The sequence below is a fragment of the Nerophis ophidion genome, linkage group LG11, assembly GCF_033978795.1.
Source record: "Nerophis ophidion isolate RoL-2023_Sa linkage group LG11, RoL_Noph_v1.0, whole genome shotgun sequence".
Lineage (NCBI taxonomy): Eukaryota > Metazoa > Chordata > Actinopteri > Syngnathiformes > Syngnathidae > Nerophis > Nerophis ophidion.
In genome coordinates this window covers 16447933-16467932 of record NC_084621.1, presented here as the reverse complement: position 1 = coordinate 16467932, position 20000 = coordinate 16447933, and the positions used below count along the sequence as shown (strand labels likewise).

The following is a 20000-nucleotide window of genomic DNA, read 5'->3' as shown; positions in this document are numbered from 1 at the left end:
AGTACGAAGAAGATACAGCCATGGCGACGCCGACGACGAGTAAGATGAAGAAATACGATTGTAAGTTCCAAACATGCAGCTGCGATTGGACCTGGATAGCCTCCGGGAAGAATTAGTGAACTACCAAGTGCTTGGCAGTGAAGATCTTCCTCAGGAAGCAAAGATTGACCGGTTTTGGGCCATGCTCGGGAGAGATGGAAGATTCCAGACTCTAGTGCATTTGATGAAAGCCCTTTTGTGCGCGCCACACAGCAATGCATCATCAGAGAGGGTGTTCAGCGTGGTTAGAAAAATAGTGACAGAGAATAGATCAAGGATGGACAATTCAACCCTTAACTCAATAATGAGTAGATGAGTGTTATGTGTGTGTATACGTGTAAATAAATGAACACTGAAATTCAAGTATTTATCTTATTTTTATATATATATATATATATATATATATATATATATATATATATATATATATATATATATATATATATATATATATATATATATAAAAAATACTTGACTTGGTGAATTCTAGCTGTAAATATACTCCTACCCACCTAACCACGCCCCCCACCCCTGACCACGCCGCTCACCCCAGCCCCTACCTCCCAAAATCGGAGGTCTCAAGGTTGGCAAGTATGCTTGCAGCTGAACTCCAATCATTGTTACATTTGTGCAATCTTTTTGTTCATCACAAAACATGAAAAATGAGCCCGTAGTGTCACAGTGTAATACGCATTGGTGTGTTTGTGTGTGTGTGTGCCTGCCATCACCTCTGTGAGGTGATTAAGTTGGCTGTCAGGTTAAATTGAACAGCCTAGAGGGGATAATAACTCCCATTAAGTGCACCTTCCCCCTGCAAAGGAACCTACACTCAGTGTGAACCATCACCAGGATATCGAATGTCCGCATTGTTTTCTTCAACAAACACAACTGAAGGCCACGTTTTAGCCAGTGTAGTAAAAAAAAAAAAAAAAGGGACTTTTGCTTCCTATTTATCAGTGCAGTGCATCATACAATTCTCTAGCAAAGTGATTTTTTTTTAAGCCGTTTCCCAAAGTTGAACTTAGATCGGGTTGATCACACGCTCCCTTTCTACCTGCACAAAGACGGTGAAGAAGATGACGGTGATGATGGCGGTGAGGAACATGTCCCTCAAGGGGAAACGTTCCTTTTTCAGCAGGAAGCCGAGCGAGAAAGCGATGGCGCCTCGCAGGCCCCCATAGGCCACGATGAACTGGTCCTTGGTGGTCAGCTTGACGATGCGGAACTTGTTGATGATGTACGTCAGCCCGACCACACCTGCGTAAATGGAATAAAAAAAACAACACAATTTTCATTCAAGAAGCAACTGGGGGCATCTTGAAAACGGAGTGCTGCAGCAAAATGGAGACTGTGGAGCATAACAGAGTAGGGCTGAGCGATATGACCTTTAATTAATATCTGGATATTTTTAGGCCATGTGACGATACACCATATATTTCTCCATATTTTGCCTTAGCCTTGAATGAACAATTGATGCATATAATCACAGCACAGTATGATGATTCTATGTGTCGACATTAAAATATTCTTCTTCATGCTGCATTAATATACCGTATTTCCTTGAATTGCCGCCGGGTATATAATATGCGCCTGCCGGGTCAAACTCGTTTCGCAATATATTATTTTTATTAGCGCATGCCTAGAATTTCCACCGGGTCAAACTCGTCACGTCATGAGTGACAATTCGCCTGTCATTTTCAAAATGGAGGAGGCTGATTTCAATCATTTGAAAACGCATAAAGGGAAGAAGATTAAGAGCTATTCAGTAGGATTTAAGGTCCAAGCTATTGAATATGCTAAACAGAACAGTAAGCAGCTACTTTTTATTAATATACCGTAGCTGCGTGTGTCAAATATGAGTCATTAAATGACTCCCACCTCTTGGTGGTAGAGGGCGCTAGTGATCCTTCTTGCGACTACTCGGCTGCAGAAGAAGTGACAACATGCGGCAAGAGTGAGCAGCATGTGTTTATTTTTTCCTCTCGCTTGCACTTTTAACATGGAGGATTACATATCTAAAATAAAACAGTTTTCTGAACAGGACTTTCAATCGAAGCAGGAGGTAATAAAGGAAGATCTCCATTGAGACAGAGACTTTTAAAACTGAAGAAAGATAAGGAAGACTTCTACAAACAAGTTATCAATGCTTTTGATCAGAATGAGCTGGCATGGACTTCATTCATAAGTGAAAGTAAGACCATAATAAAGTTTTTTTTTATTAAATGTGCTTTTCATGATGGTATCCTTACATCACACTCAAATTTTTAAGCGCAGGCCTAAATTTACCGCATGCCTTTGGTAATCGCCAGAGTGAGAAGAGGTTTTAAATTAACCAGCGCCCCGGCGGCAATTCAAGGAAATACGGTACTTGAAATTAGATAATCTTCCACGGCACACCAGATTGTATCTCACGGCACACTCGTGTGCCACGGCACAGTGGTTGAAAAAGACTGCGATAGACAATACGTCAATCAATCAAATGATGAATGAAAATATACTTAACATTTCAGTCATCGATATGTCGCTACATCTGTCTCTGGCTCTGGTGTGCCTACGGATTTTTTCAACGCAAAAAATGGGCCTTGGCTCAAAAAAGGTTGAAAAACACTGCTCTATCAGCCCAGTCCTACAATTATTATATTTTTAATGCCTCTGGACATTGAATGTAATGCTTTTTAATGCAAGTTAAGGCATTCATTTTTGCAAAATCTATCTAATGACATTTAAAGCTTTTTATTGCCCCACAATCAAATATTAAAAAAGTTGTTTCGGGACCTTCTGGTTCTGGTAGACTATATTACCTCAGTGTAAACCAGGGGTCGGCTCTTTAGCGCCGCCCTAGTGGCTCTTCGGAGCTTTTTCAAAAATGTATGAAAAATGGAAAAAAATTAGGTGAAAACCATACATTTTTTGTTTTAATGTAGTTTCTGCAGGAGGACAAACATGACACAAACCTCCGTAATTGTTATAAAGCACACTGTTTATATTAAACATGTTTCACTGATTTGAGCATTTGGCGAGCGCCGTTTTGTCCTACTAATTTTGGGGGACCTTGAACTCATCGGGGTTTGTTTACATGTACAACTTTCTCCGACTTTCTAGGACGTGTTTTATGCCACTTCTTTTTCTGTCTCATTTTGTCCACCAAACCTTTAATGTTGTGCACGAATGCACAAAGGTGAGTTTTGTTGACGTTATTGACTTGTGTGGAGTGCTAATCAGACATATTTGGTCTCTGCATGACTGCAAGCTAATCCATGCTAACATGCTATTTAGGCTAGCTATATGTACACATTGCATCATTATGCCTCATTTGTAGCTACATTTGAGCTCATTTTAAGTCAGGGGTCTCAAACTCAATTTACCTGGGGCCACTGGATGCAGAGTCTGGGCCGCAAGAAAAGATTTCTTCAAAAAAATGTTGCATACTCCTCACCATGTGTAGTTGTATAATGACGTTTCAAATTGTATTCCTTGTGCACCGCGACTTTCTCTGTGCAAATAAGACACGTTGGGGTGCCCTTGTGCTCAACAAAGAAATATTGCATCTCCCACTTTTCCTGGAATTGTTTTTGCTCATCACTAACATTTTTCTTCACTGCAGGCTTTGAAAAAGACATGTTTGGGGTTGTGGAATATATTTGTATTTAGCCGACGCACGGAGAATAATGTTATTTCCGCAATGTGTGTCGTTCCATTTTTCCTCCCCACAGCAACACGGCGGTCGGCGGATAATAGCCAATAAAGTACTGGGATAGCGAGCGCAAAAAAGTGACGGCTCCCGGAGTGTTATCTGAGGTCATATAGAAATACATGTAGTGTTCATCGTGTGAGGCAATGCAAATTAAACAAAAAAAAAACACTAACGCTTTGAATTGGTCCAGGTTATCGGGGACTGTTATTACTGAAGGACACGTGTTGCGGTGTGACGGCAGTCAGGCACGTAAGACAACCCTCATCTCCATGGCAACGTCTCTGTCGCTTTCACTCATTTGCCGCTTTTCCACTAATGCAGGGGTAGGCAACCCAGAACGTTGAAAGAGTCCTTTTGGACCCAAATAACACAACCCTGTCAAGCGCAATTCATATAACACTTGCGGGCCTTACTAACATTAAACTGTCATATTAAGATGGGGGCCGCAAAATAACATCTTGTGGGCTGCAATTGGCCCCCGGGCCGTGTGTCTGAGACCCCTGCTTTAAGTCCTCTTAATTCAATTTATATCTCATGACACACTATCTGTATGTAATATGGCTTTTAATTGTTTGTTGCTCCAGACAGATTTGTTTTTGTATTTTTGGTCCAATATGGATCTTTCAACATTTTCTTTCATGAATAATAAAAAAACAATCCTCAAACCAAGTCCAATCTGCACCAAAGTATAATGTTGCTTTTGTCGGCCACATCTCTACAAAGTGTCACAAGCTTACTCAAATGGACTAACTTACAATCACAATATGTCAGGGGTGTCCAAACTTTTTACACTGAGGGCCGTACACTGAAAAAAATCAAAGCAAGTGGGGGGCATTTATTACAAAAACTAATATGATACATGAATAAAAAATATAAATTTCGGCCTCTACTCAGGCTTGATCTAAGGGACCCCAAAGGGTTTTGGTAAAAAAAATTATTCAGTAGTATTATTTTTATTATTATTCAAGTTTTAAATCTGTAGATCAACATTAGGTCTATCTGTCAATATGACGTTTTTAAAGATTTAAGTTGTATGCTCTTTTTGTCAAAGAAAACCACGTTTTTTATTGAAAAAACCCCACAAAATAAGCAATATTTTCACCCAATAAAATTTTTAAGTAGATTGTTTGAGATTATGTAATAATTGGAGTCGGAAAAAGGTCGAAAACTCATAACACCATTGATTTTAATTCACTATTATTTCTTGTGCAATGACACTAAAAACAAAACACGCTGATCCAAAAAGGTCCTACTCATTAAAGTGTTAAAAAATAGATTATAATTTTTTTTTTTACTACTTACTTTTAACACAATGGTCTTGAGATCAACTTCAGATCTATTCGTCAATTATACGTTTTTTTGTAGTTTATGTTTTTTGTCTGTTCGTTTTATGCCCTTCTTTGAAAAAAAAAAAACAGCTCAGTTTTTTATATGGCAAACAAAATATGCAACATTTGCCCCCAAAAATATCTCAAAGTGGAATATTTAACGTGACGTAATTGAAGCCTTGAATAGGTCAATAATTCATCATTGATTTTGATCCACTATTATTTTTTAAAGAAAGAAACAGCCTGCATGGCAGTTTTGTGTTATTAGAGTCCATCCATCCATCCATCTTCTTCCGCTTATCCGAGGTCGGGTCGCGGGGGCAGCAGCCTAAGCAGGGAAGCCCAGACTTCCCTCTCCCCAGCCACTTCGTCTAGCTCTTCCCGGGGGATCCCGAGGCGTTCCCAGGCCAGCCGGGAGACATAGTCTTCCCAATGTGTCCTGGGTCTTCCCCGTGGCCTCCTACCGGTTGGACGTGCCCTAAACACCTCCCTCGGGAGGCATCCTGACCAGATGCCCGGACCACCTCGTCTGGCTCCTCTCGATGTGAAGGAGCAGCGGCTTTACTTTGAGTTCCTCCCGGATGACAGAGCTTCTCACCCTATCTCTAAGGGAGAGCCCCGCCACACGGCGGAGGAAACTCATTTCGGCCGCTTGTACCCGTGATCTTATCCTTTCGGTCATTACCCAAAGCTCATGACCATAGGTGAGGATGGGAACGTAGATCGACCGGTAAATTGAGAGCTTTGCCTTCCGGCTCAGCTCCTTCTTCACCACAACAGATCGGTACAACGTCCGCATTACTGAAGACGCCGCACCGATCCGCCTGTCGATCTCACGATCCACTCTTCCCCCACTCGTGAACAAGACTCCTAGGTACTTGAACTCCTCCACTTGGGGCAGGGTCTCCTCCCCAACCCGGAGATGGCACTCCACCCTTTTCCGGGAGAGAACCATGGACTCGGATTTGGAGGTGCTGAGGTGCTCCTCTCTGAGCTGCCACCTTACCGTGGTAGAGGAGTTTGAGTGTCCCAATGATCCTAGGAGTTATGTTTTCCGGGGGCTTTAAGCCCCCTGGTAGGGTCTCCCAAGGCAAACTGGTCCTAGGTGAGGGACCAGACAAAGAGCAGCTCGAAAACCTCTATGAAAAGTAAAAACAAAGGACCCAGATTTCCCTCGTCCGGACGCGGGTCACCGGGGCCCACCTCTGGAGCCAGGCCCGGAGGTGGGGCACGATGGCAAGCGCCTGGTGGCCGGGCCTGTACCCATGGGGCCCGGCCGGGCACAGCCCGAAGAGGCAACGTGGGTCACCCCTCCAATGGGCTCACCACCCATAGCAGGGGCCATAGAGGTCGGGTGAAATGTGAGCTGGGCGGCAGCCAAAGGCAGGGCACTTGGCGGTCCGATCCTCGGCTACATAAGCTCGCTCTTGGGACGTGGAACGTCACCTCACTGGGGGGAAAGGAGCCTGAGCTAGTGCGCGACGTAGAGAAATTCCGGCTGGATGTAGTCGGACTCACTTCGACGCATAGCAAGGGCTCTGGAACCACTTCTCTTGTTATTAGAGTAAACATTGCAAAATGTTCTTGTTACATTTTACATTTGCTCTTTTATACCACTTTTTATATTAAAACATTTTTCAATCGTATTTTTAAAATGTGCCGTTAAAAAATGACCTGCGGGCCGCACTTGGGACACCCCTGCAATATATTTCCATCAAAGTCTACTTGAAAATGAAAAATGTCAGCATAGTGATGACACAGCAAAATGAATGAGTGGCGGTGTTGTCAGTCAGGAATCGTACCAGCAAACACGTCTTTTCATGCTTTCACATGACTAGACAAAACCCTCAAATCTTTCACACTTGGGAATTGAGACAGCTCAGCTCTGCTTCCTGTCACACCTTCACAGCTATGTTGCGTAATGAGGTCTTTTACCCACTCATTCCCACAAATGTGGGAGAACACATTCATGCACACATACTGTAAATACAGCAAGAGCATGTACAGTTGTGATCAAAATTATTCAACCCCCACACAATTTTGGTGTTTTAGCAAGTTGGACATTTATTCCGTATTTTGTTTACAGTCATATCAAATAAAGATGCATTAATATACACGAATGCAACTTGAATTACAACATTATATTTTGTAACATACCAAACTGTAATTTCTCTTAATATCTCATTGACAAAATTATTCAACCCCTTGAAGATCAACTCTTAAGAACAGAATTTGAATAAGGTCTTTTCAATCTGGTGTTGAAAACACCTGTAGATGTGATTAGAACCATAACGAGCAATAACTAAATTGATTGAAAAAGACTGTGACGCTCAGCTTCTTGTAGATAGTCAATGGTGTATTTGCAACATGGTGAAGTCCAGGGAGTGGTCAAAGAAGTCAAGAGAGGAGGTAATTTCTCTTCATAAGAAAGGATATGGATATAAGAAAATAGCAGAGACATTACACATTCCAAGAGACACAGTTGTGAGCATAATTTGCAAGTTTAAAGCTAAAGGCACAATGGAAACACTACCTGGGCGTGGTAGAAAGAGGATGCTATGTGCAACTGCTGTCCGGTATTTGAAGCGTACAGTGGTGAAAAACCTCCGGGTAACAGCTGAGGAACTACAACAGGACATTGCAGAGGGGGGAACGTAGGTCTCGTCCCAGACAATAAGGCGCGCACTACAGGATGAAGGCCTCCATGCCAGAACTCCCAGGCGCACCCCACTTTTGACTACCAGGCACAGGCAAAAAAGACTCCAGTATGCCAAAAATCATCTGGACAAACCCCAATGGTTTTGGGAAACTGTTCTATAGAGTGATGAGACAAAACTGGAACTCTTTGGGCCTATGAATCAACGTTATGTTTGGAGGAGAAAAACTGAAGCTTAAAAAGAGAAGAACACCTTGCCTATTGTTAAGCATGGTGGGGGGTCAATAATGCTCTGGGGCTGTTTCTCTGCCTCAGGTACCGGGAATCTCCAGCGCGTTCAAGGCATTATGAATTCTATTTCATAGCAGGATATATTAGCTGCAAATGTCATGAAGTCAGTGACGAAGCTGAGGCTTGGGAGACGTTGGACCTTCCGACAGGACAAGGATCCCAAACATACCTCCAAATCAACATCAGAGTGATTGCAGAAGAAGGGCTGGAAGACTCTGGAGTGGCCTTCACAGTCGCCAGACCCAAATCCTCTAGAAAAGCTGTGGTGGGACTTGAAGAAGGCAGTTGCAGCACGCAAGCCCAAGAATATGAATGAACTGGAGGCCTTTGCCCAAGAGGAATGGGCTAAAATACCTGTAGATGGTTGCAAGAAGCTTGTGTCCGCTTATGCATCACCTTTGAAGGATGTCATTACTGCCAAAGGGTGTTCTACTAAGTACTAAAGATGCATGTAACTAGGGGGTTGTATCATTTTGTCAATGAGATATTAAGAAAAATGTCCTTTTTTGGTATTTTGTAAAATACAGTGTTACAATTTAAGTTGCATTTGTCTATTCGACACATTTTTATTTGATATGACTACAAACAAAATACGGAATAAATGCCCAACTTGCTAAAACACCAAAATTGTGTGGGGGTTGAATAATTTTGATCACAACTGTAAGCTGAACGCCAAGAACACCTTCTTACTTTCCACCTCTACATGACACGGGCGGACTGACCTATGACCCGTGCCACCAGGCACAGGATGACGGTGACGGTGACAAAGGTCCAGTTCCAGTTGTGCTTGCCGTCCACCGTGGCCACGCCGAGGAAGATGAAGATGAGCGTCTCGCTCACGCTGCTCCACATCTTCAGGAAGTACTTGATGGTGGTGTGAGACTTGTGGGATATGTTGGCCTCCACGTACGGCCGCATCACTGCCCCGCACGCTATCAACCTGAGGGCAGGAGGTCCAATGTTTTATTGCACATACCGTTACATAATATCACAATTTTAAATGTGCCAGAGATCCCACAATAGTTGAAACAATTTTGAGTGACATTGCCAAGATAGAATCGATGGTCAGTGTCCGCTAGTTTCAGTCGATGGCATCAAAATAGTGTACATGACCCAATGATCACAACTTTCCACAGTCATGGTGTAAATGAACTCGAACCAACAAAATGAAAAACTTGACCAGGCAAATATAAACAAAACACCAGCGAAAAGCGATAATAAGGAAGAAATAAAATAAAAAAAAACCCTTCCGGACTGATTTCAATGCATAAAAAGACACAAAAACGCTGTTAACACCAACACTTTATATATACATACATACATTGTGTATATATATATATATATATATATATATATATATATATATATATATATATATATATATATATAAACAAACACACATATATATATATATATATATATATATATATATATATATATGTGGCGCAGTGGGAGAGTGGCCGTGCGCAACCCGAGGGTCCCTGGTTCAAATCCCACCTAGTACCAACCTCGTCACGTCCGTTGTGTCCTGAGCAAGACACTTCACCCTTGCTCCTGATGGGTGCTGGTTAGCGCCTTGCATGGCAGCTCCCTCCATCAGTGTGTGAATGTGTGTGTGAATGGGTAAATGTGGAAGTAATGTCAAAGCGCTTTGAGTACCTTGAAGGTAGAAAAGCGCTATACAAGTACAACCCATTTATTTATTCATTTATAAATATATATATTATATATATACTAAGGGTGTAATGGTAAACAAAAATTTCGGTTGGGTACGTACCTCGGTTCAGAGGTCACGGTTCGGTTAATTTTCGGTACAGTAAGAAAACAACAAAATATAAATTTTGGGGTTATTTATTTACCAAATTTGTAAACAATGGAATAACATACGTATACACACAGGGTCCATTGCCAGGGTTAATGTGGTCAACATATATAAAATAAAAACTAAATAAGATAAGGCTCAGAATGGTTTCGTAACAAAACCTGAGTATAAAGTGGGTTTTTTTGATTGATTGATTGAGACTTTTATTAGTAGATTGCACAGTACAGTACATATTCCGTACAATTGACCACTAAATGGTAACACCCCAATAAATTTTTCAACTTCTTTAAGTCGGGGTCCACGTTAAACTGCCTCAAGTTGTTGCTCAAATTAAATAAAATGACAAAACGTTTGTTCTACATATAAAAAGTGCAACATTAAACAGTTTCAAGTCAACTTAGCCTCAGATTAACTTTTCTGTCCCCCCCAGCCTGGCTAACTTGGCAGTAAGAGGATAAATGGGCTCATTGTTCTTCCACCATAGAAGTGAGTCAAAATCTAGTTTTTAATGCAATTTGGACTTAAATCTGCTGCTATAAAAACATTTGTTATTGCTTGAGCCCTGCCTGACTTGCCGAGGAGAGGCTGCTTGAATGCGGTGCTGACGCTTCAAATGGGTTAGCATGTGTTATGAGAGTAGTGTATGTGTGTGTGCGGCCCTTTAATATGTGACAGCATGTGTGGTGAATGTGTGGGCGAGCGAGGTGAGGGAGCGGTAGATGAGTGCGGGAGTGGCAACTGTTTTGTTGGATTGGCTGTGTGCAAGACCTCAATAAAGCCACAATTTGCAACTAATCGCCTGACTCTTCATTTACCCTGGAGTCAGGAGCTGTGGAGACCCACTGCTGGGTAGACTGAAGGGTGTTGCCCCCGAGAGTACACCAGCCCTGGAGGAGTGTCTCTCCTGCGCTCCTCGAGCCGGAAGCAGGAAAGGTGCAACACATGTTTGACGTGTTGTCAGGAGCAGCTGCTGAACAATGTCGGCAAACCTCCGTTCTCCATTGTTGTATCGCGCAGCCAAAGTGTTCCCAAACGGTAGATCTTAACGAGGCAGGAGGGTCTTGCAGCTCTGGCTTTTACATGTTGTCCTAGCCCGGTCGCTGCTAGCATGTGTACTCGTTCGGTACACCTCCGAACCGAACCGTAACCCCCGTACCGAAACGGTTCAATACAAATACACGTACCGTCCATCCATCCATCCATCTTCGACCGCTTATTCCCTTTGGGGTCGCTGGTGCCTATCTCAGCTACAATCGGGCAGAAGGCAGCGTACACCCTGGACAAGTCGCCTTATTTTCTTTGGGGTCGAAGGGGGCGCTGGTGCTTATCTCAGCTACAATCGAGCGGAAAGTGGACAAGTCGCCACTTCGTTACACCCCTAATATATACGTATGTATATGCATATGTATATACATACAGACATACATTATATATATATATATATATATATATATATATATATATATATATATATATATATATATATATACATACATACATACATATATATATATATATATATACATATATATATATATATATACACATATATATATATATACATATATATATATATATATATACACACATATATATATATATATATATATATACACACACACATATACATTTATATATATATGAGTGTGTATATATACATATATATCTATATATACACACACACATACATTTATATATATATGAGTGTGTGTGTGTGTGTGTATGTATATATATATATATATATATATATATATATATATATATATATATATATATATATATATATATATATATTTCTCTATCAATCCATTTTTTACCGCTTGTCCCTTTTGGGGTCGCGGGGGTTGCTGGAGCCTATCTCAGCTGCATTCGGGCGGACGGCTGGGTACATCCTGGACAAGTCACTCCCTCATTACAGGTATATAAAACCAAAAATATATATTAAACCAAAAATAAACAAAAGGTGAGGACCAGTAAGAGAAGCCATTGAAAGTTAGAGAAGGCTATGCAGAACGAAACTAAAACTGAACTGGCTACAAAGTAGACAAAAACAGAATGCTGGACGACAGCAAAGACCATCTGTGGAGCAAAGACGGCGTCCACAAAGTACATTCGAACATGACATGACAATCAACAATGTTCCCGCAAAAAAATATAAAAGCAACTGAAATATTCTTGATTGCTAAAACAAAGTAGATGTGGGAAATATCCCTTAAAGGAAGACATGACACTGCTACAGGAAAATACCAAAAAAAGACAAAAAGCCATTGAAATAGGAGTGCAAGACAAGAAGTAAAACATTACACACAGGAAAACAGCAAAACAGTCCGAATAAGTCAGGGTGTGATGTGACAGGTGGTGACAGTACACATACTTTGAGACAAGAGCTATAGTGATGCATGCTTGCTTATGCTTTAAAGTCCATCCATCCATCCGCTTGTCCCTGTAAAGTCATATCCAACAATTGCGACGACGACTTTTTATTGTCAACCGAGTTTCGTTTTTTACTGAATTCTGCTGGTGGTGTGCCTCCGCATTTTTTCAATGCAAAAAATGTGCTTTGGCTCAAAAAAGGTTGAAAAACACATCACTAAAAGTCTACAAGGAACCTTGCTATTTTCATTGTAGTGCTATTAGTTTGTAATGGAGTAGAAGTGCGTTAAAGGGGATGAATGAAGCGGCTCAAAAGACTAATACGACACATTTGTAGTCAACAAGGACCACGCCAGCCAATAAATGTGGGCTCCAGTTACCCTTCTCTAGTTCCACGGTGCTTACGCAAATACGCGACATTGTTGTGTCCTCATTCTAACCACTTCTCTGTTCCATTCTACGTCGGCGTAATCCCTCCCTGTCAAAAGCAGGCAGCCAAAAATAAATGAACTGCATCAAAGGTTCCTCCATTAAGTCCCCTGCAGCTGCTCGCCGTCCTGCCTGTGTTCATATCGGCGCTGGCTTAGCTGGGAAAGGAAGCGCGGAATTTACGTTGATACGTTGGAGGTCAAAGACAGATACGGGGAGCAGCGAGTGACAAACGGAGGTTATGATGTGGTGTGCGAGGAACAGAAACACTGCAAACAATTGCCCTTGAAGCAAAGCATCAGTCGGCCCTGACACCGAGTGTATATCATCACCTCCTGTCTGTCTTCTCACTAAATCTTGAAGCCTTAAATAGACAGAGGATTGATACTGGCCCAGTGCTGATAAACCACACCTCAAGACAACGTTAGGAAGCACATAAATTCACCGTCAGTTAAAGGGATTCATTTATTCCATCGCAATTTTAGCGAGGACTTTAGCTCATTTGAGTTATGGTCCAGCGGGATCGGCCGGAATGGATTTTTCCTGGCAGAGGCAAGGTCACATTAGGTGCATGACATCAGCTCAAGACGCAGGTTTGATACAAGGGGGACGTCTCCGAAGCAGCTGGGTAAGAGAGGACACGAAGAGCACCAGGTATGGGCTGAGGGGCCAGCATACTTGCCAAACTTGAGACCTCCGATTTCGGGAGGTGGGGGGTGTGGGGTGACGTATAAGATTTAATGGGATTTAATGATTTGGAGTGACGGATTGGTAAATGTATAGCATGTTCTACAAACCCCGTTTCCATATGAGTTGGGAAATTGTGTTAGATGTAAATATAAACAGAATACAACGATTTGCAAATCCTTTTCAACCCATATTCAGTTGAATGCACTACAAAGACAACATATTTGATGTTCTAACTCATAAATTAAAATTTTTGGGCAAAAAATAATAAACTTAGAATTTCATGGCTGCAACATGTGCCAAAGTAGTTGGGAAAGGGCATGTTCACCACTGTGTTACATCACATTTTCTTTTAACAACACTCAAATGTTTGGGAACTGAGGAAACTAATTGTTGAAGCTTTGAAAGTGGAATTCTTTGCCATTCTTGTTTTATGTAGAGATTCAGTGGTTCAACAGTCCGGGGTCTCCGTTGTCGTATTTTACGCTTCATAATGCACCACACATTTTCCATGGGAGACAGGTCTGGACTGCAGGAGGGCCAGGGAAATACCCGCACTCTTTTACTACGAAGCCACGCTGTTGTAACACGTGCTGAATGTGGCTTGGCATTGTCTTGCTGAAATAAGCAGGGGCGTCCATTAAAAAGACGGCGCTTAGATGGCAGCATTTGTTGTTGCAAAACCTGCAAATACCTTTCAGCATTACTGGTGCCTTCACAGACGTGTAAGTTACCCATGCCTTGGGCACTAATACACCCCCCATACCATCACGCATGCCGGCTTTTGAACTTTGCGTCGATAACAGTCTGGATGGTTCGCTTCCCCTTTGGTCCGGGTGACACAATGTCGAATATGTCCAAAAACAATTTGAAATGTGGACTCGTCAGACCACAGAACACTTTTCCACTTTGCATAAGTCCATCTTAGATGATCTCGGGCACAGAGAACCCGGGGGCGTTTCTGGAAGTTGTTGATAAATGGCTTTCGCTTGGCATAGTAGAACTTTAACTTACACTTACAGATGTAGCGACCAACTGTATTTAGTGACCATGGTTTTCTGAAGTGTTCCTGAGCCCATGTGGCGATATCCTTTAGAGATTGATACGGTTTTTGCCGTCTGAGGGATCGAAGGTTACGGTCATTCAATGTTGGTTTCCGGCCATGCCGCTTACGTGGAGTGATTTCTCCAGATTCTCTGAACCTTTGGATATTATGGACTGTAGATGTTGAAATCCCTAAATTTCTTGCAACTGCACTTTGAGAAACGTTGTTCTTAAGCTGTCTGTCTATTTGCTCACGCAGTTGTGTACCTTGCCCCATCCTTTCTTGTGAAAGACTGAGCATTTTTTGGGAAGCTGTTTTTATACCCAATCATGGCACCCACCTGTTCCCAATTAGCCTGCACACCTGTGGGATGTTCCAAATAAGTGTTTGATGAGCATTCCTCAACTTTATCAGTATTTATTGCCACCTTTCCGAACTTCTTTGTCACGTGTTGCTGGCATCAAATTCTAAAGTTAATGTTTATTTGCTAAAAAATAACATGTTTATGAGTTTGAACATCAAATATGTTGTCTTTGTAGCATATTCAACTGAATATGGGTTGAAAAGGATTTGCAAATCATTGTATTCCGTTTATATTTACATCTCACACAATATCCCAACTCATATGGAAACGGGGTTTGTATATCTGTCTTCATGTCTTTCATAATGATGTATAGGCCAAAAAAAAAAAAGTGCAGTTCCCCTTTAACAAAAAGCTTTGTGTGTAATTTTGCCCTTTTGTTTGCATTTTGTGTTCAACTATTCACTATGTCAACTGTGGGAAAAGATCTGCTCCCAAACTTACGCCATGATGCCCGACAGGTGGAACATCTCAGCCGACAGGTACGCCATGTAGCTGTACACAAAGACGAAGAGCGGCTCGATGACACGCGTGTGGGAGGTGAAGCGCGAGGTGAAGGCCGCCAGGATGCCGTAGATGGCCCCCACTAAGATGCCGCCCAGCGCCACCACCAGGAAGGAGATGATGCCCAGCACGCCGTCCATCACGGTCACAGAGCCCACGCACGAGTACTCCTCGAAAAGGTGGTACAAGACCTCGACAAAAAGAGCAGATGCGATACGTAAAATGTCCACTTGGAAACATGCGGCGGGGTGTGTTTCATGTTGCTCACCACCGTGACAGCATCGTTGAGCAGCGACTCCCCAAACACCAGAATGTGCAGCAGCTCGTTGATGTGGATCTCCTCAAAAACGGCCAGCACGGCGACAGGGTCCACAGCTGATATGATGGATCCAAAGAGCAAGCAAGGCAGGAGCTCCAGCGTGTGCAGGTCCGAGGGATTGTTGGGCTGGATTTGGCACACGGCGTACAGCAGGCCGCCGATGAAGAAGGAGTTCCACAGGGTCCCCACCACGGCAAACATGAGGATCGTGCCCAGGTTCTCCATGAAGGGCCGGATGGGCAGGAAGTAGCCGGCATCCAGGATGATGGGCGGGAGCAGGCAGAAGAAGAACAGGTTGGTGTCCAGCACGGGTGGGACCTCCCGTCCGGCCACCTTTATAAGCCCCCCGACAAGCAGGCCCACCACGATCAGCAGGCAGCTTTCAGGCACGATGCCGGGCAGGCGAGGAACCAGGTGGAAACCTTAAAACAAAATAACAATAAACATTCTTTCTTTAGTTTATTTAGAACATCAGAATCAGAAATACTTTAATACATTTTCAGCACAATCCCTTTCAAGAGCAGACAAACATTACAGGGAAACAGAACAGGATCAAACAATGCATGGAGACAGAACAGGATCAAACAATACAGTGAGACAGAACAGGATCAAACATTACACGGAGACAGAACAGGATCAAACAATACAAGGAGACAGAACAGGATCAAAAATTACAATGAGACAAAACAGGATCAAACAATACAGGGAGACAGAACAGGATCAAATAGTACAAGGAGACAGAACAGGATCAAACAATACAGGAAGACAGGACAGGATCAAACATTACAGGGAGACAGAACAGGATCAAACAATACAGGGAGACAGAACAGGATCAAACAATACAGGGAGACAGAACAGGATCAAACATTACAAGGAGACAGAACAGGATCAAACAATACAGGGGGAAAGAACAGGATCAAACAATACAGGGAGACAGAACAGGATCAAACAATGCATGGAGACAGAACAGGATCAAACAATACAGTGAGACAGAACAGGATCAAACATTACACGGAGACAGAACAGGATCAAACAATACAAGGAGACAGAACAGGATCAAAAATTACAATGAGACAAAACAGGATCAAACAATACAGGGAGACAGAACAGGATCAAATAGTACAAGGAGACAGAACAGGATCAAACAATACAGGAAGACAGGACAGGATCAAACATTACAGGGAGACAGAACAGGATCAAACAATACAGGGAGACAGAACAGGATCAAACAATACAGGGAGACAGAACAGGATCAAACATTACAAGGAGACAGAACAGGATCAAACAATACAGGGGGAAAGAACAGGATCAAACAATACAGGGAGACAGAACAGGATCAAACAATATAGGGAGACAGAACAGGATCAAACATTACCAGGAGACAAATCAGGATCAAAGAATACAGGGAGACAGGACAGGATCAAACATTACAGGGATACAGAACAGGATCAAACAATACAGGGAGACAGAACAGGATCAAACAATACAGGGAGACAGAACAGGATCAAACAATACAGGGAGACAGAACAGGATCAAACATTACAAGGAGACGGAACAGGATCAAACAATACAGGGAGACAGAACAGGATCAAACAATACAGGGAGACAGAACAAGATCAAACAATACAGGGAGACAGAACAGGATCAAACAATACAGGGAGACAGAACAGGATCAAAAAATACAGGGAAACAGAACCGGATCAAACAATACAGGGAGACAGAACAGGATAAAAAAATACAGGGAAACAGAACCGGATCAAACAATACAGGGAGACAGAACAGGATCAAACAATACAGGGAGAGAGAACAGGATCAAACATTACCAGGAGACAAATCAGGATCAAACAATACAAGGAGACAGAACAGGGTCAACCAATAGAGGGAGACAGAACAGGATCAACCAATACAGGGAGACAGAACAGGATCAAACAGTACAAGGAGACAGAACAGGATCAAACAATACAGGGAGACAGGACAGGATCAAACATTACAGGGAGACAGAACAGGATCAAACAATACAGGGAGACAGAACAGGATCAAACAATACAGGAAGACAGAACAGGATCAAACATTACAAGGAGACAGAACAGGATCAAACAATACAGGGAGACAGAAACAGGATCCAACATTACAAGGAGAGAGAACAGGATCAAATATTACAAGGAGACAGAACAGGATCAAACAATACAGGGAGACAGAAACAGGATCCAACATTACAAGGAGAGAGAAGAGGATCAAACAATACAGGGAGACAGATCAGGATCAAACATTACAGGGAGACAGATCAGGATCAAACAATACAGGGAGACAGATCAGGATCAAACAATACAGGGAGACAGAACCGGATCAAACATTACAAGGAGACACAACTGGATCAAACATTACAAGGAGACAGAACATTCAGGGTTTCAAATCAGCAAATCTAATTTTGTGCTTTTTAAGGCATTTTAATGCAACTTTAAACACATGTAATGCCCATGTCCTACTGCAGATAGTTATTGTGTATAGTCACACGCTTACAACTGTCTGTATAGACAATAATATAAGCATTTGACAATGATAGTCCTGAATAATTGAAAAGTTTACATTACATGACAATTTCTATCAAAAACTAAATTTCAAAGAAAATTGTAAAATCAGCCTTTTCTGATATTTATGATAACCCTTTTTCGATTACGCTTGCACCTCCTGGTACCCCAGCACCTCCAAAACCCTCATATCTAGACTCCAAACATCCCAGAACAAGCCAGTTGGGTTACTTTTAGACCTCCACCCCAGATCACACCTCACTCCAACCCACTTCTCCAAAGTGGGCTCGCTCTGGATGGAGGACAGAGTAAAACAACTTGCACTGAGCCTAGTCTATAAAATCCACTACACCTCCCTGATACCGAAGTACATGTTAAACTACTTCCTTAACGTAAATGACCGCCATAACCACAACACCAGGGGGAGCTCCACAAACCACGTTAAACCCAGATTCCCATCTAACATTCTCTATCTATGCCACATCAATGTGGAATGCACTCCCAACAGGTGTAAAAGTAAGTGCATCTCTATCCTCCTTCAAAACCGATCTAAAACAAAACCTCCAGGCAACTTCAACCATTTAGTAATACCCTCCTCCATTCACATCCCATCTCCCCGGATTGTAAATAACCTAATGTAAATAATCAAATGTATTTCTAATGTATATACTTGTTCTTATGCTATCTGAACTCAACATGTTCTCTGCTCACTGTACATATCCTACTAAGTAAGACCTACACTGTTTCAATGTCTATTTCTCTGTTGATGCAATTGTTGATGACTGAAGTACTGATATCAACCAAAGCTCCTCATCCCAGCCCCCGGATTGTAAATAATGTAAACAATTCAATGTATATACTATGATGATGAACTTGTGTGAGGACTGTATTATGCTGATAGTATATATTTGTAGCATGAATTGATTAACGTGGACAACGACTTAAACAAGTTGAAAAACTTATTGGGGTGTTACCATTTAGTGGTCAATTGTGCGGAATATGTACTGTACTGTGCAATCTACTAATAAAAGTTTCAATCAATCTATCAATCAATCAATTCTTGTTCCATTTTATTTTGTTAAGCCTTGCACATGTTTTCAGGTGCCTTTTGTTTATGGTAATTGTTTACTTCTTTCTTAATTGGGGTTTAAAAAATTGTAGACTTTTCTATGTACATATTTTGAAAAAATGTATAGGGACATGTTTACTTCTGATGAATGGAATCTTGTTGAGTTAGGAAAAAAAAGAGCTTTGAATGGTCATCATGTCTGGGGTCACACGGCCCAGGTTAGCGAACCTTTTCTCCTACGCATTCGAAACAATGTGCGTATTAACTGTGACTGTTGTTTTAAAATTGTTGGTTCCAGCTCCAAAATGAAAGTATTTTGTCAGATGCAGATCATTGTTTACTGCAACCACTACTACACGCAGGAAAACATGCGGAAGAAAACTACACGTAGATCCTGCCCACGCATGCCATGACAAAGATTGTTGATGACTGACAAGAGGCACACTCTCAGTCTTTGCTTGAAAGGCAGAGACAAAAAAAAAAAAAAAAGAAACGTAGCAATTTATCCATGACGGCAAAGTTATTGAGTTCATTTTCATTTATTGTTCGGCTAATTAACTTACTATGGTCAAGGTCTACAATTAAAAAAATATTTTCATTGCCTCTGGACATCGAATGTAATGCTTTGTAATGCCGTTTAAAGTACCAGTAAAGTGGAAAAACAAGTTGACTTTATACAAACCCCGTTTCCATATGAGTTGGGATATTGTGTTAGATGTAAATATAAACGGAATACAATGATTTGCAAATCATTATCAACCCATATTCAATGGAATATGCTACAAAGACAACATATTTGATGTTCAAACTCATGAATTTTTATTTTTTTGGTGCAAATAATCATTAACTTTAGAA

At 41.8% G+C, this 20000-nt stretch overlaps 1 protein-coding gene across 2 annotated transcripts in view; it reads right to left on the bottom strand.

Annotated features, from left to right (window-relative positions):
* Positions 1 to 20000, bottom strand: part of slc9a1a (solute carrier family 9 member A1a) — an 88658-nt gene that overhangs the window by 17068 nt on the left and 51590 nt on the right. For both annotated transcript variants that reach the window (XM_061915169.1, XM_061915170.1), the window contains exons 2-5: positions 15498 to 15970; positions 15170 to 15420; positions 8731 to 8948; positions 1094 to 1296 (exon numbers count right to left, since the gene is read on the bottom strand). In XM_061915169.1, the coding sequence (XP_061771153.1) occupies positions 1094 to 1296; positions 8731 to 8948; positions 15170 to 15420; positions 15498 to 15970 (1145 nt within the window). The remainder of the gene's footprint in view (positions 1 to 1093; positions 1297 to 8730; positions 8949 to 15169; positions 15421 to 15497; positions 15971 to 20000) is intronic.